At 45.3% G+C, this 24,849-nt stretch overlaps 1 protein-coding gene across 1 annotated transcript in view; it reads left to right on the top strand.

Moving 5' to 3' along the window:
* PLXNB1 (plexin B1) overlaps positions 1 to 24,849 on the top strand; it is a 55,763-nt gene that overhangs the window by 13,276 nt on the left and 17,638 nt on the right. Inside the window, exons 2-16 of the mRNA XM_053989376.1 lie at positions 2,900 to 4,043; positions 8,566 to 8,748; positions 9,164 to 9,292; positions 11,071 to 11,171; positions 11,848 to 11,980; positions 12,688 to 12,844; positions 15,666 to 15,774; positions 15,873 to 15,981; positions 16,575 to 17,438; positions 17,561 to 17,686; positions 18,795 to 18,917; positions 19,881 to 19,974; positions 20,226 to 20,392; positions 21,417 to 21,568; positions 23,434 to 23,539. Coding sequence (XP_053845351.1) covers positions 2,910 to 4,043; positions 8,566 to 8,748; positions 9,164 to 9,292; positions 11,071 to 11,171; positions 11,848 to 11,980; positions 12,688 to 12,844; positions 15,666 to 15,774; positions 15,873 to 15,981; positions 16,575 to 17,438; positions 17,561 to 17,686; positions 18,795 to 18,917; positions 19,881 to 19,974; positions 20,226 to 20,392; positions 21,417 to 21,568; positions 23,434 to 23,539 — 3,687 coding nt within the window. The 5' untranslated portion in view covers positions 2,900 to 2,909. The remainder of the gene's footprint in view (positions 1 to 2,899; positions 4,044 to 8,565; positions 8,749 to 9,163; positions 9,293 to 11,070; positions 11,172 to 11,847; positions 11,981 to 12,687; positions 12,845 to 15,665; positions 15,775 to 15,872; positions 15,982 to 16,574; positions 17,439 to 17,560; positions 17,687 to 18,794; positions 18,918 to 19,880; positions 19,975 to 20,225; positions 20,393 to 21,416; positions 21,569 to 23,433; positions 23,540 to 24,849) is intronic.

Raw genomic sequence — 24,849 nt, 5'->3', positions numbered from 1 at the left:
TGAGCTTGTAACAAGATCCATGTTGCTGGAGTAGTGTCATGTGAGCTGAAATACTGGTTAGTTCTGCCCTGGCAGTTGCCAGTGGGGCTCTGTGGGACACAGAGCAGAGTTGTGCAGCTTGTAGGCATAACCTCTAGCCAGAAAGCCACTGTTTCAGAATCCATAAATCCTGGAGACACATGCCGATTTTACTTTGTAAGTGCTGGCAGAGGAAGGTTGCATTAGCTCAAAAGAAGATTACAGATTCTTCAGAGTGGTGTAGTATAATGACGTCTTGTGATTCTCAGCTGCTTCCAGATCAAAGATTCTCTGCTCCATGTCATTGTTGCTGTTCACAACATAGTCAAGCTCCTGCTGTTGGATGGCCATCAGCCTATTGTTTTGTTTGCAGGCATTTTGAGCTTTAAAACTGAGGAGATTCCAGACAGTCGCGCAACAAGCCATCGTGACATCTGCATGATGGCAGTGCAGAGGTATAGAGACAGTCGTGTGGTTAAGGGGTTCCTTAAGTTCTCTCCAATAGAAATGATGAAAAAAACGTTAAAACAACTGACATGGTGGAGTTGGAGCAAGATCATTTCTGCTGACGTAAACCTGAAGGGATAGAGTCAAATTAGATTTCGTTCCTTGAGTCTCTGTTGTGTATCTCCTTGCTGGGTTCTCACACATAATGTCTCCCACATGATGAGGGTTTCTCTCAGGTGCTGCAATGCACTCGCTTGCCACTCTGGAAAAGAGACTCCTAGGGATGTTCAGGGCTGTTTGCCAGTCTGGGTGAAGCAGAGTGTGTTCATAGCTCTGAAGCAGAAAGCACTAAGTGTCCATTATCAGGGCAAACAAAAGCCCCAGTGTGCACGTAGCCTAAACACAGCGCTGGTGCAGTGTGAATCAGCGGCTGTGTGCTTTGGGGGAAAGCTGCCAGCCCAGAGCCAGCATTCCTGCACCCGGGCATATCCTGACAGTGCTGCCTACTTACCTACAAGAACCGTGTGAAGTGGAGCTTTTCCAGAGCTTCACAAAGCCTATATTTAATAAAGTGTTGTTTTTATAATACCTTCCATCCGCTGGATTTCACAAGTAAACTAATCCTCTCAACTGGTCTTTAGGTAGAGCAAAGATGCCAGTTTTACTGACAAGGGAGCCGGAAAGCAGACTTCTGTGGGGTTTTTTTGCAATAGCAGGGGAGTAGAAGATGGATCTAGAATCTTACAGCTATTGTTCTCAGCATTGCTACTGTGTTTTCTGCACATTGTGTGCTGGGCATTGTGTAGAATGAGTGTAAGACAGTTTATGGGTTGAAAAGTTTGTGACCTAAATTGGTTAAGTCCTGCAGTAAATGCTAGAGTAGGTTACTCTTGAAATGCTGCAGATCTTTTTCTACCTCTTTGCTTTAAGCACTTCTGAGCTAAAAGCCCTTTCAGCTTACCAGGAAGACCCAAGAGGGCTGATGCCCTAGGAGAGAAGTGATGATAGTTTTCTTAACTTTAACTACAAAATTAATATCACCCCTGAGGAGCTGAGTTGCCAAAATGAGCACAGCAGATTACAGGGCAGTTCTGGAGGAGATACTGTATTCATCAGCTCCACAGAGCCTCTGACCCAGCTTGGCAGATGTGTTGCTCTGTGCAGCTTTGATACGCTGTCTGCAAGAGGGAGGGAGGGGTGGAAGGAAATAGACACAGCTGCATCACCACCTACTTCTCAATTTAAATGAGGTGGTACTCATAGTAAATTATTGAGTACTTGCAGCTGTTCCCCTTTCTCCATGGGGAAAGTGTTAATCTAAATGTTCCAGGTACTTATTACCACATTTCCACCGCTGTGGGGTTCCCCATCTTGTCCTGAGCAATTGTTCCCATCCATGGCATGGCTTGAGTGGATCACAGTGGGTTTGAAAAGGAATTGGTCTAAATATCCTCTGGAGAGGAGCTGAACAGATCTGGTGGTTCTCTGGGTCTGTCCAACATCCACCCTACCTGGACTTGTTTGCACTTTGAGACATGGGAAGGAATGGAGCATTGTCCACAAAACAGGCATGTTTAAATCACCTTTCACAGTCCTGGGAGAAATGCTATGGAGAAATGAGCACCAGTAAGAGACTTCTACCCCAGAGAGTGCAGTGACAGGTGAACAGGTAAAGGTGATCTCCCCTCACCTGGATGTGCTGTGTAACTTCACAAGAAGATGGGATCCCACAGGGTCTGGCTTGGCAGGACTGGGGGCAGACTGGTAGCCCCAGGGGGGAGGCTAGGAGCTGATGTGACTGATTATCCAGAGGCTTAATCCTGGCACCCAGGTTCTGCTTGGGTGGGTGATGCTCAGTGCCAGATATGGCATGGGAAGGTTTCTTTTGAAGCATGAGTGGAGCAGCCTTAGACCCACAAGAGGCTGTTGATAGCCATAAGTGATAACAAAGAGAGGGTTTAATTATGATATCTGGATCAAATACAGAGTGAAGGGCTTGTAAGTTTGCTCCAAATTGGATCTCAGCTACAGTTTATTTAAACGATGGTCCTGCAGGTTGTGTTTGTCTTAGGCAGTGGTTTGTTGTACTGTCATGTTGCTCATTAATGCCATATGCAATGTGCTGGCTCCTACAGAAATTTGGTCCTGTCCTGGAGAACTTCCAGTACAGCATCATAGCTCAGCTGTGCAGGAGTCGAGTTAAACGTGGATTTTTCTGATGTTACAGGAGTAATGATTGGCTTCAATGTTGCATTTACTTGCAGTATTGCAGCTTCTCCTGAGGATGCTGTGCCTGTCATCTTGGTGTGGAGCTGACTGAATTAAATCTCTGATAATCCTGAAGGCCTCTTTCTGTGGGTGCTATGGAAGGATTTTGAGTGTTAATCTTTACTTCTGTCTCCAAGGAGTTATAACAGCCTTTCCTCTCTTGCAGAGTGTTTACCATGCCTCTGGGAACATTCCTCCTGCCTGTTCTCTGTTTCTTGGGAGCATCAATTCCACGGGGACTGCAGTATGTCACATTCTCATACAATGCTACAAAATTCCTCCACCTGTCCATGGACTTGGAGTCTGGGACCATTTACGTGGGGGCCACCAACTTTCTCTTTCAGCTGACATCTGACCTGCTGTTGGAGAACATGGTTCAGACTGGGCCAGTTCTGGACAGTAAGGATTGCCTCCCACCAGTCTCAAAGCTGGAGTGCCCTCAGGCACACCACACTGACAATCACAACAAGCTGCTACTGGTGAACACTGTGCAGAAGGAGCTCATCGTGTGTGGCAGCGTCCACCAGGGAATCTGTGAGAAGAGGAGCCTGGCGTCCATCGACCACGTCCTCTTCCGGCCAGAGAGCCCTGGTGACACTCAGTACGTTGCTGCCAACGATCCCAATATCACCACTGTGGGACTCATCGCCTACTCGAAGGATGAGGTGCCCTTGCTGTTTGTGGGACGAGGGTACACTAGCCGGGGAGTGGGAGGAGGAATTCCTCTCATCACGACCCGGAATCTCAGGGCCCACGGAGGGGATGTTCAAGCAGCAGACTCTCACTCCATTTTCTCCTATGAAGAAACAGCAAAACTGGCTGTGGTCCGGCTGTCAGAGTACAACCACCATTTCATTAAATCCTTCACTTACCACTCCAGTGTCTATTTCCTCTTCTACCGGCGGGACCTCAAATCCCAGTTGCGTGAGTACAAGACCTATATCTCGCGCATCTGCCTGGATGACTCCCACTATTACTCGTATGTGGAGTTACCTCTGCTCTGCCAGAGCAAAGCCAATACATACAGCCTCCTGCAAGCAGCCTATGTCACCCGGCCAGGAAAGGAACTGGCCCAGGGGCAGCTGGGCACCGAGGGGGAAGTGCTGTTCGCAGCTTTCTCTGCCTGGCAGGCTTCCTCTGGGAAACTGAGTGAGGAGTCTGCGCTCTGTGTCTACACAATGGAGGAGGTGGATCGCCTGACCAACTGGACTAGGGATGTTTGCTACATGAGAGATGGGAAGTCAGAAGAAGGGACAGAAGTGGCATATATTGAATATGATGTCAGTTCCAACTGTGTCCAGCTGCCAGCGGTAAGTGGCTTTGTGCTTTTGAGCAGTCTGTAGCGTGTTCTTGTGTTGCTCTGTGTTCCTGAAGTTATCTTGCTTACACAGATGGATGTTGAAATCTGGGTTAAAAGCCTTTGGGCTCAGTCTGTTGTGTCCCACGTGGACAGGATTCCTTGCAGAGGGAGAGGATCTGTATGTGGCAGTGAGAAGAGCATCTGGTCTGACCTGGCCCTGAGGCCTGTCTTGTGGCAATACCAGGCAAGAGCACTGAAGCTGCTGTTCAAGTCGTTCTTTATCTGTGTCATCTCCTGGTCTGCACTGCAGGGAAGGAGAGGAGCATGTGTATGTGCTCCTCTGTGTTGGGAAGGGAATTTAAGGGGTGTGCTGGGTCCCTGTTGCTTATGATGAAGTGCACCTCACAACAGCTTCCTGCAAGGGCACTCAGGAACAAAAAGGAACATTAGCAAAACCAAGTGTCAACAAAGAGATGTTCAAAACCCTCCTGCATGCGCTCCTGTGTAACAGGTTTTAAGTGACCCGGCTTTGGCAGAGGGGTTGGACTAGATGGTCTCCAGAGCTCCCTTCCAACCTTAATAATTCTGTGATTCTGTGAAAATCCCAGTTTCCTGTAGACTGCTTTAGTCCTGCAGACTTTTGGGCACAAGAAGGACCTTCTCCTGAGCTGGCTCTTTTTCTCCAGAGCTTTAAGAGGTGAAAATCCTTTAAGTTCAGCAACAAAAGCATGATGGGATGTTGCAGGATAAAAATGTGACCTAAAGTGGCTGTGACCCTGAATTCTCACCGTCTGGCAGCCACAATCAGGGACAGTGATTCAAACACAGGGCAGCTCTGTGCTCTCCTGGATGCAGTGTCCTGGCATGAGGCTCTGTGACTATGAGCAGCCTGTTTGCACCAAGGGTATTTCAGGTTCTTAGCAGAGCAATGTTATCTTGTGTCTTCCGTCCACAGAACAGGCTGTCCAGAGAATTGCCTCTTCCCAGCCTGGTGCTGCAAAGAGCAAAGTGTTACCACAGAGCTTTAGAAGTTTCTGGGGTTGGGTGTGTGGTTCAAAACCAGTCTTAAAATTACGGTTTTCCTTTCAGTAGCTAAAGCTGACTGTAGAGTACTTGTGGGACAAGGGAAGGGTAAAGAGCAGACTTGGAGCAGGATGAGTGTAAGGGTAGGAGAAGTATGTAAGAGTTGGGAAGAAGGAGACTGCCCAGCTTGATGTCCTGCTTTCACGGTATTTCTTAGGCATGCCCTGTGAGTCTTTTGAAAGGCCACATGGAATGACTTGTCACAAGTAATTTTTAGGGGAGCTTAAGGGAGTTAAATGTTGAACAGGTATGAGCAGATGAATCCTTCATTCAAAATTATGTGGAGTACCTTTATACCATTTGATCCAATGGAGAAGTGGATGCACAGTGTGGGAGAAAAAGGCAGTCTCTGTCTCTGGTTCCTGGTGCACGATCCCGGGGTCCCAGCTGGATGGTTTGGCTTGAGTGGGTTGACCATAGTGTGATGTCTTATTAACAAGTGTGTCCAATGATATGTAAATGTCCTGACAAACCTGATCCTTCACCATTCAGCACAAGGTAGCAGTCATCGTTCAAATTGTATCAAACATCTTGTAAAGGTCTGTGCCAGCTCCAGCCTGCTCCAGTCAGGGCTGAGTGGAAGTGGCTGTCAGCAGACATTTTATGCAGGAACAGTTTTAACTTGTTTTCAATGGTGGCAGCTCGTGCTGGATGTAAGGATAATGCTAATTAATTTCACATTTTTCTACCTCCAAACCAACTAGTGCATAACGTATACTCTTTTCCTTAGTTAGCTCTGCCTCCGGGTTTCAGCCCAAAAAGGGAGGCTAAAATTGAGTTTTACAGTTCAATACAATCTCTTCATCTGGGGAGGAAAAAAATCCCAGCTTGTTTTCATAAGAATTTCAGACCCAGTGCATTTGTTCAATTTGGAGAGTCGTTAGTTACAAGATGCAGGAGGCTGAATAGATGCTGTTTGGTGACTTGATAAATTGGAAGTGTGAAACATGTTTCTACAAGGCTTGGGAAGGCTGCATGTCTTCTCTGGGTGTAGTTTTCAAGGCATGTATCTTGTCCTTTTGTTTTTAGTCCTCTTCATAGATAGATATAGCTTGTCCTATTGTTGTTTCCTACCTGTGCAGATAGGATACACACAGCAGAATTCACAGCAGCAGCTGCTGCATTTCATTAAGACACTGGATGATTCCTCAAGTGCATTTTCTGCAGCGTTGCCAAGATGTTATTCATTGCAAGCAATTCAAACAGCTTCTATGTAAATTTATATAAGTACTTTATACAGACAGCCCCTGCGAGGCCACGGCTGGGCTGTGCCAGTGCTGGGAGAGCTTGCACAGGTCACATTGGTTTATAATAGATAAATGTTGTGTGTGAGGTGACTTGCCCTTGGCATCACATAAAGGCAACAGCAGTGCTGAGCACGGCTGGCTTACAAATATTTCTGACTTGTATGTGGAATTTTTTTAAGCAGTCTTTGAAAAATCAGCCAGTAGTGAGGTCATTAGGCTCCAGAATTTGTACAAAGGTTGCGAAAGATATCTCGAATCCCATTCAAAATAAGCACTTAATGCTTTGGAGCATGGAATTTTGGCAGTGGCCAGCTTCCTAATAAATCTTACAGGAATTGGATGGCTGGAGAAATAGAAATCTTTAAGTTACAAGAAGATGATGGAAGAAGCTTAAAAATCAAATGACAGGTGGTAAGAAAAATGCATACTACTAAAAATGAATGATATTTTAGAGGATGGTAAGAACAAGCAATCATTAAAAGCTATAACCTCCTCAGACTTTGTCAGAACCTTATACCAGGTGTGCAGAAAAGTCACTGAATTAGTATTTGAAAGGAAAACAATAAAGCACTGGACTGAAAGCAGTACTAGACTAACTGGCATGGTTTGTTAATGGAACTGCTGTGTCAAGCCTTGCTTCCCTGATAAGATAACAATGCATTTGAGAAGGGAACAGAGCTGAGCAGGTTAAATATATTTTACTGTGGGATTTCCATAGACCTTATCAAAAGTGGCCTATTGCTTCTAGTTTCTCCGGGAAGTAGTCAAGTATTTAAAAAACAAACAAAGCCAACAACAACACAAACCACACTAAAAAAAAAAAAAAAAAAAAAAAAAAAAAAAAAAAAAAAAAAAGATAAATGGGAGGAGAGGGGAGAAAGAGCCAGGTTTTCTATGGGATCAGTGAGTGGAGATAAGCAGACACCTCAGGAATGCCATGATGTGCTGTTATCATGGATCTCTGACGGGGGCAGCTCCATTGCCTGGTGCTGGTTGGTACCGCGCAGTCTGAGCTGCCAAATGCAAAGCCACAGACATCAGACAGAAGGAATATGTAACCCTGCTCACAAGGAGTCTAAATTGAACCACGTCGCCTGAGGCAAGAGAGAGAGCTGGAGTCAGTATGGACTGCACAGTTAATGTGCTGCTTCACGCTTAGCTTTGTCAGAGTAATTAGTAAAGGGCTGGAGAGGAGAGTGAAAACATTGTCCATAAGGGATTTTGTGATGAAAATATTGAATTTACACAAGCCGCATTGTCTGAAGACGAGCCACTGATCAATTAAAAAATGGTGTTTTAGATATTAATTGTTGAGTGAACAATCATGCATTCAGTCTCCAAAAGGATACTGTCAAATTGAAATGGACATGGAACAAGGCACCAAGAAAGATATAAAGCAACAGAGGAACTGTCCTAGACAAGACTGAGTTTGTTACTTAGGAAAAAGATGAATCATAATGGGATATCTTTTCTCTGCACACAACAAATAGTAAATACGTTTGCAGTGAAGGTTTGGTGGCACTGGGAGGGAGCTAACTGGAACAGAAGAATTACTGTTTCTGCACAGAGCAGTGGAGTTAATGTTCAGAACTCTCACAAGGCTTAGAAGGATTGAAGCAGTGTGCAACGATGTCTCTTGTATGTGCTCTTTGATTCCTAAGTGCAGTTAATAAGCTCTTTGGAGCAGGTTGTGTCCCATCCTGTGATTATTTATGTCCTGATGCACTGGGATTCTACTTCAGGCTTAGAATTTAACTTGTAGGTGTTACAGCAAAGCCATGCAAATAGCTTGAGGTGAAACTTGTCACAAGGTGGCTTTGCACTGGAAACAGAAATTCTCTTCTTTTTCCTTTGTTCAGAAAAACACAATCTTCCCCAAAGCAGTATCATAGCAGTGTCTAACAGCAATGTTTTTTGGAGAACTTGAGGGAATTTCAATGCATTTTCATTACTGATGCTGAATGAACTGGCTGAAATGTCTGCAGGATTCTGTGAGGGTACAGACAGCCAACATACCTAAACTAATTATTAAAATATGGGTGGTTTTGCCCTCAGTAAAAAAAGCTTAGAGGGGTTAAAGCTGAATTCACTGCTGGAGAATTTGGGTAGAAGGGGGATGGTGGGAAGTGTTAAATGTGATAATGTTATTTGTAGCCATTTTTTGGGTACTGATTTCCCTGTTCTTTTCACTCCTTCAAAAAGGACACGCTCTATGCCTACCCCTGTGGCTCTGACCACACTCCCAGCCCTATGGCCAGCCGGGTACCCTTGGAAGCAGCCCCACTCCTGGAGAAAACTGAGGCCCGTCTGACAGCTGTGGCAGTGAATGTGGAAGATGGCCACACCATTGCTTTTCTGGGAGACAGCAGAGGAAGGCTGCACAAGGTATGATCTGCATGGAGCAAAAAGGATAAAACTAACCAGGGATGCTCAGGTAGAAGGGGAAAAGGGCAGTTTTTCTTTTTCCTTGGGAAGTTGGGTTCCTACTAAAGATCGTTACTATCAGATGGTCTCTTGTCACCCTGTACTGCCTGTGGAAAATGTGAATGCCCCAAACATGGTCACATTGCCTTTGGTTACATCTGCACTGAGCCAGCAGCAGGGCTGGTGCATCCTATGTGGCTTGCACAGGTATTTCTGGGCATGTGCTTCACGTGGCTGATGTCACTGCACGGAGGTTCTGGTGGGAGGTTAAAATCCTTGCACACAGCAGCAGTTCCAGTTTGTTCCTGTTGTAGAACATGTGTCCCCAGCTCCTGTGGTGGTGCTTTGCCTGCCCACAACTGTGACTCTCTTGCAGGTGTACTTGGGAGCCCAGGGAGAGGCACACACCTATGCTTCAGTACCTGTCCAGGTGAACAGCGTGGTGAGTGGAGACCTGCTGTTCGACCAGTTGCAGGAGCACCTCTTTGTCATGACCCAGTCAATGGTAAGAGCAATACAATCCTTTCCACAGAGGAGTTGAATACACTAGATGTCCAGACAAGCTGCTGACAGGAGCAGGGCAGGCAGGGAAATTGCACCTGGCTAAGCCTGTGCTGGGCAGCAGCTGCCTACCAGTTTTCTTACAGGAATGGGGACTGACCTTTCCCAAAAGCTGGAGGAAGCATGAAGAGAGCCTTGTTACCCTAATCTGTGGCTTGTTTGCATGTGCATTTTCTGAAGTCTGTATCAGCAGTGATGGAGGAATGTGAACTGCAGGCTGTAAAAAGCTGCTCTGCTGGCATGAATACAAGGGACCACCAATTCCTGAATTCTGCTATGTTGAGCAGGAACTGTTTGGACAACAGTTTGCATCTCCATTTGAGCAGAAGAAAGCTTCTGGGTTCATATGTGACCCATCCTGGTTTTGCAGGAGTTTAAAAAGATAAAAGAGAGATTTTGAGTCATTAAAGCGTAGCACTTCTGGTTTTAGTCAGTTAAAATATTAAACTGTTCTTCTGTAACCTACAAAAAGCAGAAATGTGTGGGAAATGTATTCAGATAGCAGAGGTGTTCTCTAACCAGGGGTATAATAACAGTCTTGCAGATGAAATCAGGCTGTGAAAGGACCCATGTGAGACACCTTTCTCTTTACCCCCGCTTTCCGTAATTCGATTTGTGCCTAGGGGCAGTTGGAGGAGAAGAGGCATTGCAATGCCTCAGGCTTTTGGGATATTGGTGTCTGCTGAGTAGGAAATCCAGCTATGGATACTTTATTTGAGAGGATTTTTACCACCTCTCGTATCAGCTTCTTGAGCTGGAAAGAAAAGGATCCTCCTAGCAAAGGAAAAGCAGTCCTTGTGTTACCCTGAAGGAAAGAACAAACAAAAAATGAGAGCCACTGCTTCCCTTTACTCCCCCAGTGCACTTTGAGATACTTGTAAAATTTGTAACACTTCAAAGCAGGAGTTGAAATCTGTGAGTGGAAGAAGATTAGGGAAATCTGAAATATATCCTTAACAGTAGTTGTTGTGCCAATTAAAATATGCAAATTACATCATGTACTTAAGAAAAGTAATAGGTCTGGGATTAGAAGTTGGTATTTCAAAGTAGCTGACAGTAGTAGCTGAAGTGTAGTAGCAGATTAAAGAAGGCAAGAGGCTGAAATCAGCAAGGATGTTAAGTTAAAGCAGAAGAATTTTGCAAGTAAAATTTACCCTGAGATGGCAGAAAGTTTTCATTCCACATTGCTCAAAGCTTCAGGGTCTACTTTCAGTCAAAATGGTAGGTCTGTCAGGTAGAGCTGGGCAATAGTGCAGATGGATTCAGAGGCCTCAGCTGTAGCTGCTGTCTCCAGCTTCAGTCACCGGTGTGTCAGGAGAGATGATCTCACATGACAGAGTCCAGAAAAGCAAAAGAGTGGATGATATTCAGTTGGCTATTCTATAATTCACTTTGTTAAAACACAGTTTTATGTCTAAATACAATTTCCTCCTTGCAAAATGTGTTGCAGAATAACCAATGAATAGCAATACAGTTTGCTTTCCTCAGTGTCTCTCTACAGCCTGATGTTTAGATGTCCTTCACCAATATGTGAAATGACCATTCAAATGGGCTCTGGAAACTTGTTCCTATTTTGTTTGTCTTTAAGGGAGGATAAACTGAGGATCAAAAAGTTGTTTTGATGAGTATGTGGATGATGAGACTTGCTGGTTAGGCACAAGAAGCCAATGACCTGGGAGCTGTGTTGTGTGTACTGTTTTCCACTTTTCATTTCTTTCTCAGGTGGTAAAGGTTCCCATAACGGAATGTTCCCTCTACTTGGACTGTGAATCCTGTCTGGCACTGAAAGATCCCTACTGTGGCTGGTGTGTCCTTCAAGGAAGGTAAGATAGATCTCTCTTCACCTGTAAGGATTTTGGAGGGAGAGTGCCTAGGGAGTGTCTCCACTTACCCTCTTCCTTATATGTGTGTCTGGATTTTGTTTATTTTTAGTTCCTTTATGGGATATTTGATCTAACTTTCCATTCCTCTCTTTGCTTCTCTAAAACACTGCCAGCAGCAATAGCAGTTGCACACAGGGGCATCTTTCCATTGCTTTTTGGGTCTTTGACACCACTCACGATTCACTCTGTTCATTAGATTTCAGCCTCGTTCTAGTCTGACTTCAGCTCAAACTACCACATTGCATGTTTAGAGAAACTATGTTGTCTCTTCTTCTGGTGTCTTATTTAGCACTCTCTCACTACTTGTTCCCCTACTGATGTTGCTTAATGAGACATGGTTTATGCCAGTGTCTGTGTCTGCCTGCTAGCTCTGCTTCCCTGTAGAAAGTCACAGGATTTAGTTCATGACCCCTGAAGCCTGAGAAGTGCCTACCCATCTATAATTTCACAACAGTTCATCCTGTTACTGAAGGTGGTGGGAGGCTGAGACTTCAGTGGCTTGTGTAGCAGCTTCCCCAAGACTCTAGCAAGGCTTGAGACAGCCAGTGTCTGCTTGGAAGCCAAACACAAACTGCTGCTCAGGTCTCTCACGGGGCTTCTTGCTGTTTCCCTGCAGGTGCAGCCGTCGCTCCGAGTGCTTGCGGTCCAGATTGAGTGAGCAGTGGCTCTGGAGCTTTAACTCTACACAGCAGTGTCTGTCTGTTCAGTCATTAACTCCAGCCAATATCAGCAGAGAGGAAAAGAGAAATGTGAGTGGGGGTGATCCTCTGATGATGAGGATCCATCTGATGATGCTCAAGCTTATAGAAAGTCCTCTGCAAACTGAGGAGTCACAAGTCTTTCTGTTGCTTTCACTGGGGTGCTGAAACACTGAACCTTCAGGCACGTTGTCTGCCTCACATGAGGGACTTGTCTCCTGGTACAGCCAAGCTGTTCATTCAGTTGTTTGGTTGTTTCTTTGTTTTCTCTAAAACTAAATGTCCTTGCCTGCTAAGAGTTACTGGGTATTCTGGAGTATGTGGTGCCTGCTTGGATGGGGATCCTCCTTGTTTTAGTATCTATAAGGTACCTGTGTCTGTGCTTTCAGTGCTTCTGTCAGGAAGGCCTGAAAGGAGTGGCCCAAAATTACAGCTCCTGTCTGGCATGTGATAGCTGGCAGAAAAGCTAAGAAGGTGTTGGAGTGATTTGAAGTCTGTCATTGTGTTAGGAGGTGGCAAGAACTTGTCTTTTGCTAGAGGCTTGGGCAGTGGGGGAAGTTGTCAGTTGCTGGAGGGATGCCAAGTTCAGTTCAGGAATGGCAAGAGATGATGAATGGAACAGTCAGTCCTAGGAGACATTATAGGAAAATGAGTGTTTTTGTAGATAACTACTTTATGGGATTCTTCCTTTGAAAAAACAGAACCAAAAATTATCTTAAATGAAGGCAAATTATTTACTGGATATATTGAACTGACAGATATTCTTGGCCATCTCGGACTTGCCTTCTCTGCGTGAGGAAGAATTTTACTCATGTTATTTTGAAGATTACGAAAGCCCAGCAGTTCTGACAGAGTTGGGAATCATGTGTCCTTCTCCAGATCCCAGCCAAGCACCAGCTTTGCCAACAGGAACAGGTTAGTGAAATGCTTTCAATGGAGCATGATAGCTCTGATAACATTGTTGGGAGAAAGTATGTTGTAGGCCATCGTATTGCCAGGATTAACAGCCATGAATGTATGTGGACTGTCAGCAGGTGTTCATTTCATTCCTCATAATATCTGTTTGCTTTCTACTTGTGTCACACACATCCTGTGCTATTTTGGGCTGTTGCCAAATTCCAGTGCCAAATTCTGATAGTTGGAAAGGAGATCCTGTTTGAAGGGGTGTATGCAAATCTGAACGTGATCTGAAATGCAGTTTAGAGAGGTGGCTGGTTTGGCAGCTTTTTCCTAAATCCAGGGAGAAAACTCTCATAAATATTGCTTTATTATTAAAACCAAACAAAACACAACCTTCTTAAAATCCATGTAGTGGGAGAAGGAAATACACGTAAAGAAAGGCAAGAGACCCATGGTCCTTAAAGATATAAATAAATCTGCAATGTGGCATAACCTGAGAAAATACACAGTCAGCCTGTGAACAATAGCTGGCTGAGTATTGCTGATTGGCCACTCTAAAGAACCTGGAAAGTTCTCAATTTGTTGTCTTTGCATTGGATTTTACCCAGCCTGTCAGTGTGAGCTCTGATGAGCTGATCTCTTCAAAGAGTCTGTTCATCTGAAGTAAAAGGCAGATGTCCATTGGGACACATTCCATACCATTCGCCGAAATGGCTGACCAGAATTTCTGTGGAAGTGTGCAGCTGGCTAATAGGTATAAAGCAATCTCCATGGACATAACATGACACCAGAACTCAGCTAACACACTCATTCAATCTCAAACTCCTTCATTTTCAATATTATTTGCAGTATTTTAATACCTGGCTTTCACACAGCTTTAGTCTAGAACAAACCCACCAGGTCTCCATTCAGGGTGGTCAGGCAGAGGGAAGAGGGTTTCATGCACTGCCACTGCAAGCAGAGTGGGCAGGATTTGCTTCTCTGTTTAGTTGTATGGGCCTGAATTTAATCACAGTTGTGAAAAATCAGTGTAGATAAAGCCACAGTCTAGTTCTCATTATTCTAGGCTTCAGATATTCTTATCAACTCCTTTGTAAGTCAGTCTTGCTTTTATTGCAAGATACATTACTTTCATATTGTGTTTGAGACTTATCAAGTGGCTCCTGTTCTGTAGCATAAACTTGCCCGTGGATGGTTTCTGTCTGTTTGATCTATTTGTGTTGTCCTTTTGCTTCCGCAGTGCCTGTCCCACTCAATGAACTATGGCCAGGTGTTCCTAGCACAGAGCTTTGCTGTTTAACTGTGCCAGCTTCATCTTCGCTTTCTCTTGTTTCTCAGACTTTCTCTCTCCTTCACTGTATTGTTATTCCTTCTCTGCGTGGCTTCTGTACTCTGCTAAGATGAATTTGAAGCTGGTAACCAGATTCATACATTGTTTTCTAAATGAGATCTCATTAGGGCCTCAGATACCAACACTTTCCTATTCCTACTTATAATACTTCCCCCAGTTCACTAAAATATTTGCCATTTTCCAGCTTTATTTTAAAGGTTGCATACCAGCTCATCCATCATGTGTAGCTTTGAGCTCCAAGTTAGTAGCACAAACTCTTGCTCTCAATCTGCAAGTGCTTGACCTCATCTTCTGTACTGTCAAACAGCATTATTGGCAGTCATGGGAAATAATAGCCTTTCTGGAGGAAGGAGTATTTATAAATATGGTGTCATAACCCTGAAATCCTGGGAGGTGTTAGCCCTTCCACCACTGCCAAATGCAATCACCTCTATGACAGTGATAGGAGTTGGCAGTACTGCAGTGACTCCAGCCTCCAGCTGCATAGGATATACCCTTATTTTCTGCACATCCTGGGTTTCAATACACCCCTCATCACTGTTTTGTTAGCATACTGCTTCCCTGGCCATTCTATCAGGAACTCAGCTTAGACCTGACTGGTTCTTCACATGTTGATTGTTTTGCTGTGACTAGAGATTGCTTACAAGAGGAGCTCTGAAATCTCATTCTGAGAGGAACACAAGGTTCTTGTTACTTACTTTTATTGCAAAGTGCCCTAGAGAAACAGCAGCTCCTGGGGTTGAGCAGAGAATGCCATATGCTCCCATTATTTGGAGAACTAGTAACTGACTCTGAGGTTGACAGCATTTGTCTGGGACAAGATTAATAAGCCGATTTAGTACTGTCTTATGCAAAATATCTATTTCCAGCTGATGCTATCAGCTGCAGTAGGATTTGACCATCTCTGCAGCTATTTGGTCTACAGAAAACAGTGACAGTCTCTTCCCAAAGAGAACAGGGTGATCCTGAGGGTTGTAATTGATGTGAGACCTGGATTTTAAAGCAGATAAGCCTTCAGTTGTTGCAAGTGAGATTACAAATCTTATAAACCTCTTCCCTGACTCACTTCTTAGTCTGGTCATAGAACAAAGCTCTCAAGGTAAAGGCAGCATGTAAAGGGCACATCAGTTCTAAGGTTTCATTTTCCTTTGGATGACAAATGAAGGCAATCAGCTTTGAGCCTCAATGTTACTTCTTCCTGTAATACAGAGATGGCAGTGGAATTACAGAGATAAAGATGGACAGATCTTCAGACTAGTCTTCTTTCCCATGGGTTGGCAAGAGCTGTCACAAACTACTCCTGATGAACTTGTACAACCTGTTTTTAGTGTCCGTAGGATAATCCAGTGATTGAGGTGCTAAAAGCATGAAAGGGAATCTGCCTCAGTGTTTGACAGTGTCTATCCTAAAGCATGCTGTGTCTCCTAACAGTATGGCAAACTTGTAGGGGCTCCATTTCTAAGAAATTTTTATTTTCATTTTCAGATCATGTCACCATAAAGCTTGTAGTGCGTTTCCATGACATCTTCATTGCTTCTGTGGACTTCTCTTTCTATGACTGTGCTGCAGTGGCCCTGCTGTGGAAATCGGCACCGTGAGCACCTGCTTTTTCTCTTCTGTAGTTTTAGGGAGGGTGGCTGTCCCTTTCTGGGTTGTCCTCTCTTAGCAGCTGCTTTTCTGTCATTCCTCCAGGTGCCAGAAGTGTGTGAGCAGTCTCTGGGGATGTAACTGGTGCATCCAGCAGCACCTCTGCACCCACAAAGCAGCCTGTGAGGAGGGAACCATTATCTACAATGAAAGGGTACGTCTCCTGCCCACTCCTAGTCCTGTGTGCTCTCACAGCCTCGGTGAGTCAGATCTCTTCTCAGATAAAATAGCAGCTGTCAGTCACATCAAGCAAGGAGGTGAGCTGTTGGAGCAGAGAGAGCTCTCCTTGGTGTGACACGAGGCTCTGCATCCCTGATACTAAAGGTTTCTGGGAGAGTGCCGTGAGATGAAGCAGGTCACTGTCCTGGGGTTATGCAGCCAGTGTTGTCAAAGTGGAAGGACAAGAGCAAGCTGGCAGGGAGGCTGTGACAGGGAAGTGGAACATGTGCCCAGTGTGTGGCTGCCACAGGTGACCTTGCATTTTTGTGGAGGATGAAGACTAGCAGACCTTTTTCTGAGAGGAGGCCAGTGTAGGCACCTGTGGGAAGAGGGAGTGTTACTGGATCTTCTGCACTGTGAACATTCCCCAATCCCATCACAAAAGACGGTACAAGATGTAGCTCTCATTAAAATCCAGAGGGCGAAACAGCACCTTGTCTATGGGAAGTCATACAGAGTGTTTTTCTGCTTGGGTTTTATTCTGTTTAATTTCTTTCCCTCTTCTCATCTCACTGTGTTTCTTTCTAGGCCCAGATCACAGCCTCAAGTGTGTATCCCTCTTCAGCTGCTCCCCTCACCAAGTCCTCTACCACAGCCCCCACCATGGCCACAAAACCTGTCACCACCCCTGTGCAGGTGGGCCCGAGCACTGTGCCCCACACGGAGCCCATCCACGTCACGCCCTCCGCAGCCTCGGAGACGACGACGGAGCCCGCGCAGAGCCCCAGCTACACCCAGCTGACCCTGTCCACCGAAGCCGCCTCTCTCCAGGCTGCCACAGAGTCCCCGCTGCCACCGCCAGCAGACAAACCTGCTGTCACTGTGCCAGAGACAACTTCTCCTGCTGCGTTTGTCCTCTCCAGCCCATCTAAAAACATGGATCACATAGCCTTGCCCACTGAAGGGCCAGCCACAGCCCCGGAGGCCCTGCACACAGACCCACCCACCACCCTCGGGGGTAGCCCTCTGCACACATCTCCAGTGGCAGCTGTAACACCTTCCCCTCATGTCACGAGTTTCAAGTGGCCTCCAAGTCCTTTTCCTACCACAGAGGCACTGACATCTGCCATCTCATCTCCACAGACTCCCAGCCAGGTGCCAGGGAGTCCTGTTGTCTCTGATGATGCTCCTGGATTGCCAGGAACTGAGCTCCCTGTTTCAGGACTCCCAACATCAGCTCCTCCACAGTGGCTGCTGAAGGAAGGCACAGAGCTCCAGGACACAGAGGACTGGATGGATTTGCTGCAGACTGAGAATGACACATCTCTTTTCTCTGCTTCTACTCTTCTGTCGGGTGATGGCGATTCTTCAGAGAGGGATGTCCCTGACTTTCCCAGGATCCTTCACCCTGACCTCGATTATCAGTATGATGCCCCTGAGTTTTGGGAGGAGGTAAGTTACTGGCCTTTTGTAATTCATAGTCTAAGGCTGTAACTCTTTGAAGTTTTCTTACAGATTGTCAATCTAGTATTTCAGCACACAGGAGGGGTTGTGTCCTGTGGGTTTTTTTTCAGAGTGAAGAGCCTAGCTGGGGTCCCAATGCGTGTCCTTGCGTGCAGGGAATCCAGGGATCTTCGCTGTTTCCAGTCAATGTGGCGAGGAAGATAACCCTGCTGGGAAAGAACTTCCACCTCTATCAGGTAGTCAGCTCAATGCCATCACTATCAAGAAATCGCATTAATGCAGGGCACTGTTTGGATAACCTGGCCACTGGGCTGCTAAAAATATGTGTAAGATAGAGGTATGACTCTGCCTAGGTTTCTCCTAGAGGAATAACCTATTTCTGTGCATAAAGAATTCAATAGCTGGATGTATTTGTGTGTAGAAGGTCACCCAGAGAAAGGGAGAGTACAGGTGTGCACCAACCTGCTGGAGAAGATCTGCATGTGCTTGGATTAAATTGCACCTGTGCTGCACTGCAGATGGTAGTTCTTGGAATAACTTTCTGCTGAATCCATCCTGTTTGTTTGTTTCTCCATAAGCTAAAGACAAGTCATCTATTCCCTTTCCTTTCTGGCATGCTCATGTTTATGTGGCTGCTGTACCTGAAACTTCTGCAGTGGGGAAAACCACCCTTGACAGCTCTTTCTTGGGTGTGCCTCTGATAAAAATTCTCTTTGCTTCTCAAGACAGAAGATGATTTGGTAACGTTTGACCAAAAAAAAAAAAAAAAAAAAAAAAAAAACAACTCAGAGCATGCAGCCCACAGTCTTAATTGTTACTTTGCACATTAAACCTGACTTCCTGCACTGCTCAGAGGAGCAGAGCTGGTTCCAGAAAGATGCATATCTAGCTTTTTTACAGGAAGTATCTAAACAATTCAGTGGAAGGTTGACAGGGAGGAGAAATATACACTTACTGGTTTTGACATGCTCTGCCCTAATCTGTGTACTCTATTCATCTCCAAGCTAGTGTTTCACAGGGATGTACTGGCATAACTTCACAGTCCCACTGTTTGTGGTTTTTTTTTTTTTTTTCATTTCTCCCTCTGTGCTAAGTTCTCTGCACAGTGACACACGTGTTCCTTTCTAGGTGTTTTGTGTTGGTTTGCCTTTCATACATGGAGGCAGTCACAGCATAGAGAGGCCTTGAATATAGCATAGAGTTGGCACAACGAGGGGAACGAGAGGAGCATGCTGCTGGCTTGGTGGCTTGGGGAAAGGTGCTGAACTGGAGAGGCAGGACGACACCAGTGCAGCCAAAAGCTCTCTGTCACTGAGGAATGGTGCCATGTGTCTCCTCCTGCAGGACCAGCAGTGGGACTATGAGTGTGTCTTGAATTTGGAGGGGAGGACAGTGGTGATGGAAGCTTATGTGGAAGGAGAAGAAACAAACAAGTCCCTCTGTTATATCACCTGCCAGATGAACCAGGTGAGTGCTGTGCCATTTCACAGTTCACACAGGTGCTGGTTTTGCTCAGCAAGAGAATAGGATGGAAGGCAAGCCCTGGAGAAAAGAGCTTATTTTACAAAAGTATTTATAGAATATTTAGCACTCTGGGGATCTCAGCTCTGATGCTGCTACCTGCCAGTACTGATACCTTCAACCTTAGGAAGATTGTGCAGTTTGAGCCACATGACCTATTGCTGTACTAGCTGTAGCAGGGGATTGTGCTGTCTCTGAACTGGCCAGCATGGTGCCACTCCTGCTTTAGCTTGAGGCACTGTTGTTTGTCATTCTCTGCATCATGACTCTGGAGATGATTGTTCTTTTGTGAGAAGAAAAATGCTGTTAGTACTGATTTTGTCCTTGGTGATAGAAGCAGGCCTGTGGATTGAAAAATTATCAGGGAAAACTAAAACAAACATGTACACTTTTGGATGCTGTGTGAATTTTACTTAAGGCAAGATTTGCAAGCAGAGATGCTATTTTTAGTTTACAAACTCATATAGTTAAGGGAGAAGAACAACACAGGCTCTTGTGCATGAGCCCTGCAGACCAATTGTGATCCTACATCATCAGCTCCACTGAAATTACATAAATGCCAGCTTGAGCAACTTTCTGAGCAGGTGGCTTGTAGATAGGAATTGGCCATTTAGGAATCAGGTAGGAAGTTAGACAAGTATTGTTATGAGCACAGACTTGGTTTTCAGTGTTCATCTTAGTGAAACAAAACCTGCTACTCTTTCTAGAGCAGAATTGTGACTGTGAACCCGTGAGGACAAGCCTGTGCTGCCACTGCCCCTACTAACATTGCCTTGTCTACATGCATGGAAGTTCCATGTAGGCTGTTTGTGTCATGCACTATTCAGTATTGAGGCTGGTGCTTCTTGCCTGTTCAGCTGGTTTGGTTTTGCCTCTGTTAAGTCCTCTTGATGATTTTTGTCTTTGCAGTACAGTTACACAGCACCTCAACTCGAATTCAATGCTGTGGTGTTTGTACAGAGGCGACGACACCTTCGAGTGGACAGTGCTGCAGATCTTCATGGTAGGAGTGCAACACCTTCCCAGTAAAACCACAGCAGATGAGGTGGAAGGGAATTGAGAAATCCTCAAATGAGGCTTTTTATACTTGTGGTAGTCCTATCACAAGAAAACTAAGGAAAACAGAGCTACACTACTGTTACTTGTCACAGGGGCTGGAGGAGGAGTGGGGTCTGTAAAAGACACCAGGCTGCTGGGTTATGCTGTGCCTTGTGGGGATGTTTGCAGGTACCTCTGAATTTTTCTTCTTTGCAGTGACTTTTTACAACTGCTCTGTGGGACACACTGATTGTAGCCGCTGCCAAACAGCTGACTCAAAGTACAACTGTGTGTGGTGTGGAGGTGACAACCCCAGCTGTATCTTCAGGGGCTCTTGCAAAGAAGAAATTGAAGACCTGTGTCCAGCACCTCTCATTCACTCTGTGAGTAATTTGCTCACTGGTGTACTGCACACAGGGCAAGGAGGGCTCCATTCTGCAGTGGAAATCAAAGGGCTGTGAACTCAGAGTGCAAACACTGCAGCTCATTAATTTATTGACCATTTGAAGAGGAAGTTCAATTGGAGTCCCTCGGTGTTGTGAGGATTTTAGACTGTTGTTTCTGGGCTTTTAGTTTGCTAATAGAGAACAGCAGGGAATTATTCATTTGTATCTCAGCTGAAACTGGCACACCAGAATCATTCAGGAGCTGGGAAATGGTCTACAGGATGAATCCTCCAACTGTCCTGAGCCAGACCCTGAAACAGGTTGGCCCATCTAAGCCTGGGGCAGAGGAGGGTAAAACCTAATGACAACAGCACAGCAATGATGGGAAAGGCATGACAGGTTACTGGAATTAATTATTTTTTGTCTGTTTATTTTAAATGTTTCTTGCTAACTGCCACATGAGAAATGTCTGTAGCCATGTGTCCCTTTTCCTGTCAGCTTGTCCTCCCTTCAGTGGCACACAACATCCATGTGCTGCATCTTGTCTTAGTTTGGATGCTGCTCAGGGACAGAGCTTTGACATTTGTGCAGCATGCAATTCATTGTCGTCCTGATGCTGAGGGGGGAATGGTGCTTGCTGCTTCAATACTAGTAACATGTATTGGCTTGTGCATTCCCACTCTTCAGCAGAAATGCCCTGTGGAGTGGTCAGCATGTTGATGGGAAGGCAAAGTAGGGCAGTCTTTGCCTTCTAAGTGGATTATCACCTCTGGGTGGGGACTGCTGGCATTGGTGAGGTATGGGAAAGAAGGCTCTAACTGTGATGTTCTTTATGGCCTTTCTTCTGATGAGGCTGCAACCTGGGACTAGTCCAAGCCAGTAAAAGGAGTCAACAGGAGTGACCTGAACAGGCAGAGTTTGCACCACAGGGCAGCTGAAGGGCCCTGTGCTGTAGATCAGTCACCAGACTGTGGAGGTCTGAGATACTGTGACATTTACACATGCGCGGATGTCTTTGCAGGTGTACCCCCTGTCTGGACCAGTGGAAGGTGGCACTAGAATCACCATCACTGGCTCAAACCTCGGGCAGAAACATCAAGACATTGCAGAAACTGTCACTGTTGCAGGAATTCCCTGTGCCGTAGATGCTCAAGAGTATGAGATCTCTAGCAGGTAGAGTATCTGTGAAACCTTCTCCCAGAGGCAGGCGCTGGCTTTTCCCTTGGCTGCTGACCCAGCCTGAGATGTCTTTGCCTTTGCTGTAGTAGGTGTTGAGCCCTGCCCATTCCCAGGAAGTGCCCTGAGTAAGGTCACTGTGTGAGCACTTGCTCAGGCAGTGACCCTAGAGAGATAAGGCTGTGTACAAGGTGACAGCCAAACAGTGACGCTGTGTTCCAACCACGCTACCCAGACAGAGCCCCCTGTCAGGTCAGGGAGTTGTGGGCTCAGAACCCTGCAATTTCATGAGTCTCTCATGCAGCCACAGGAGATTTCAATAAAGCAAAGAACATGGCTTGTGTAAGTATCACTGATAGGGAAATAGCCTGACCATGTCAACACAGGGTGAGAATGGGAACACGTGGTTGAAGGCACACCCCTAGACAGTCAGTCTTCACTTGCTAGCAAGACTTCCCCCCAGGAACAAACTCAAAGAAAAGATCCTCTCTGCCAGGGACAGATGAGGAAGTCCTGGTGGGCCCAGTGCCACTCTTCTGGTGGCCAGGAATGCCTGACAGGTCACACAGTGCTTGTAAAAGTAGTGGCAAGGAGAAGGATGAGAAGCAGAAAGACCTATCCTCCTGAATCTGGCTCATGTCAGTGATAGAGAATTGTGCAGCTGGTGTGTCTGGCCAGGGCAGAACAAAATAGTAAAGCAGTAGTTAGGTGTTAAGAGGTATGAATGGAGGATAACTAGGAAGCAAGGAAAAAAGGACATTTGTGTAGTTGGCCTGTGGCAGGGCAGGTAGGTTGAAGCTTTGGACAAGGGAAGGAGAGGAGCCAAGCAACCAGCAGGAGAAGAGGAGGGCAATTGTGAGTAAACTCTTATCAGAGCTATCACAAACATGTTTTCCCTTCCATGGTAGCAGTAGTTGTAGCACCCTTCCCTCTAGGAGCAGGTAAGATCCTGCTGGGAATGGCTTGCTGTGTTCAGCAGTGTTGTCCTGTCTGTGCAGTTTGTTTGTCTGAATCCATCTGCTTTCTGTTTTCATCTTAGAATTAGAGTTTAACCTTTCTGGTTTTAGCACTGTCTTTGTTCTGTATCTGTAAATCACCTGGCATCACAGGGTCTTGGTTTGGACTGCACTGCCTAAGTTCAAATTCCTCAGCCTCTTTAGTTGAGGGGATATAGCTGTGAACCTGGAACCCGCTCCTGAGCAAGGCCCAGACAAAATTAATCTCCTGCTATGCAGGAGGGCTGGGAAGTCTCCTGCAGATTAGCTTTTCTTTTAGCAAATGGGTGCTGTAACATGGGACTCCTTACTGCTCTGTTCTAAATACAGTTTGACTTTTCATCTTGTCAGCATCTCCCTTAGCAAATTATGTCTGGAAGAAGGGCTGGGAGGAATGGCTGGTGCAGATCAGGGGACCTGGCTGGTTGCAGAGATCACTGGCTGAAAACCAGTGACAGCTAAACCCAGGTCTTGAGTCTTCTCCTGCATCAGACACAGCACTAATGTGTGGATTGACCACTGCTGGCCTGAGGTCCCTCCTGATGCAAATGATTTTGATCAACTCTGGAATAGAGAAGAGTTCTTGGACTCTGTGTGTATCTGTGACACAGTGGGATTCATCCTGTCTGTCCCGAAAGGAATAATTTGAGATAGGATGGGCCTGTTTGGAACTGGTCCCTGCTTTTTTCTGCTGCACCTAACCCAGCTTTTTTAGAGATGTTTCTCGATGTTTGGTTGTGTATTCTGAGTATCAGATAAGGCTGGAAGAAGGGAACTGTGGTTGCTAGATGTTTTTAGGACATGCTGCCAAGGATGCAGCTCCCCTGCTCTCCCCTGGTGTGACTTTGTTCTTGGATTGTCCTGCAGCATCGTGTGCATCACCGGCGGGAGCTGGACAGAGAGGTTTGGGCATATTGTGGTGGAAGTGCCTGGAGGAGGTCGTGGAGTTTCTGGTCATGTTTTCACCTATCAGGTAACATAACTATAATATCTCCCCTGCTTCCCCAGTATCTCTGCTACATGGCTGTTTATTGCATGAACTTACAGGACTCTACCAGGCACTTGCTGCTGGTATTTTTATCTGATTATTTCTGCTGCTTGTGTTGTACTGGGATGTACTGGGATTTTTTTTTTGTTTGGTTTGTTCCTCCTTCACCCCCCTTTAGATTATAGGAACAGCTATACTGGTAATACTGAAGATCCTGTAGTCTAGTGATTTTATTTCTTTTTTGACAATGTTAGCTGTTAAGTACTTAGAGATACTCTGTATTTTTCCTCTATGTTTCCAACTTGAAGATTTTTTTTATTGGTGGCTTAACATCTTACAAAGACTTCTGACTTTTCTTTTGTTAATATGCAAATTGCTGTTTGAACATGCTTTTGTCTTCTGACCTTCAGCAGCTGGTAGCAGTAAGTCCAAAATTCCTGTGCATTGTGTGGAGAAATGTTTCCTATCATTTTTAAACATGTTTCTGATAACTTTTTGATATCTTAAACCCAGCAACTATGAAATAATACTTAAGTAACTTTTAAATACAATTGCTTCTTTTTCTTCCTTTCTGTGCAATTTACAAGAGATTCTGATAAGTCTTAAGTTCTTCCATTTTTGGCTTGATAGAACCATTTTATGTACTAGATTATGCTTATTACTCTTATTTTGGTTTTCACCAGGATACTATTTAGAGACTAGAAATGGTGTATATGTTTGCATTTTAACCTTTAGTCTCCTTCCTCCTTCTTACTTCATGGATCTTGCTTTTTGTTTGTTAGCAGTGACTTACTTGTGTCACTCTGCTAAATTTTGCTGCAGCTCCTCAGTGGTACTAAGTTTTTTTTTTTGTTACAGCATAGGTCTCAACAAAAATTCTTGATCTCCTCATCTGCTAGGCAAGCAGGCAATTTATTTGCTACCTTGTTTTTCCTAACCTGAGTTTTTAATCCAATTACTGATCTGAGCAATCCCTTTGGACTGTTAATCCTCAGGTTTGTGTGTGAGGCTCACAGCTCTGCTGTTTGCAGCATCCATATGCCTTTGGCAGTCTGTGGAAAGATCCTTGATTCATGGTTCTTGCTGGTGTGATTGATCCCTCCTCTGCTCAGTAAAGTAGCTGCTGGAGTATAGCTGAGGCCTGCCTGTGGTTTGGATCTGTAGCTTCTATTTTCAGAGCATTGGAGGATACTGAAGACATTCTGCTGTTTTCTTTCCTTGTCTTGTCTTTTGAGGTCCTTATCACTCACTTCCCTTTTATTTTTTCTTTTTTTTTTTTTTTTTTTTCTTCCCTC

Source organism: Vidua macroura, chromosome 13 (assembly GCF_024509145.1).
Source record: "Vidua macroura isolate BioBank_ID:100142 chromosome 13, ASM2450914v1, whole genome shotgun sequence".
In the NCBI taxonomy this organism is placed as follows: domain Eukaryota; kingdom Metazoa; phylum Chordata; class Aves; order Passeriformes; family Viduidae; genus Vidua; species Vidua macroura.
This window is presented reverse-complemented; position numbering and strand designations above follow the sequence as displayed.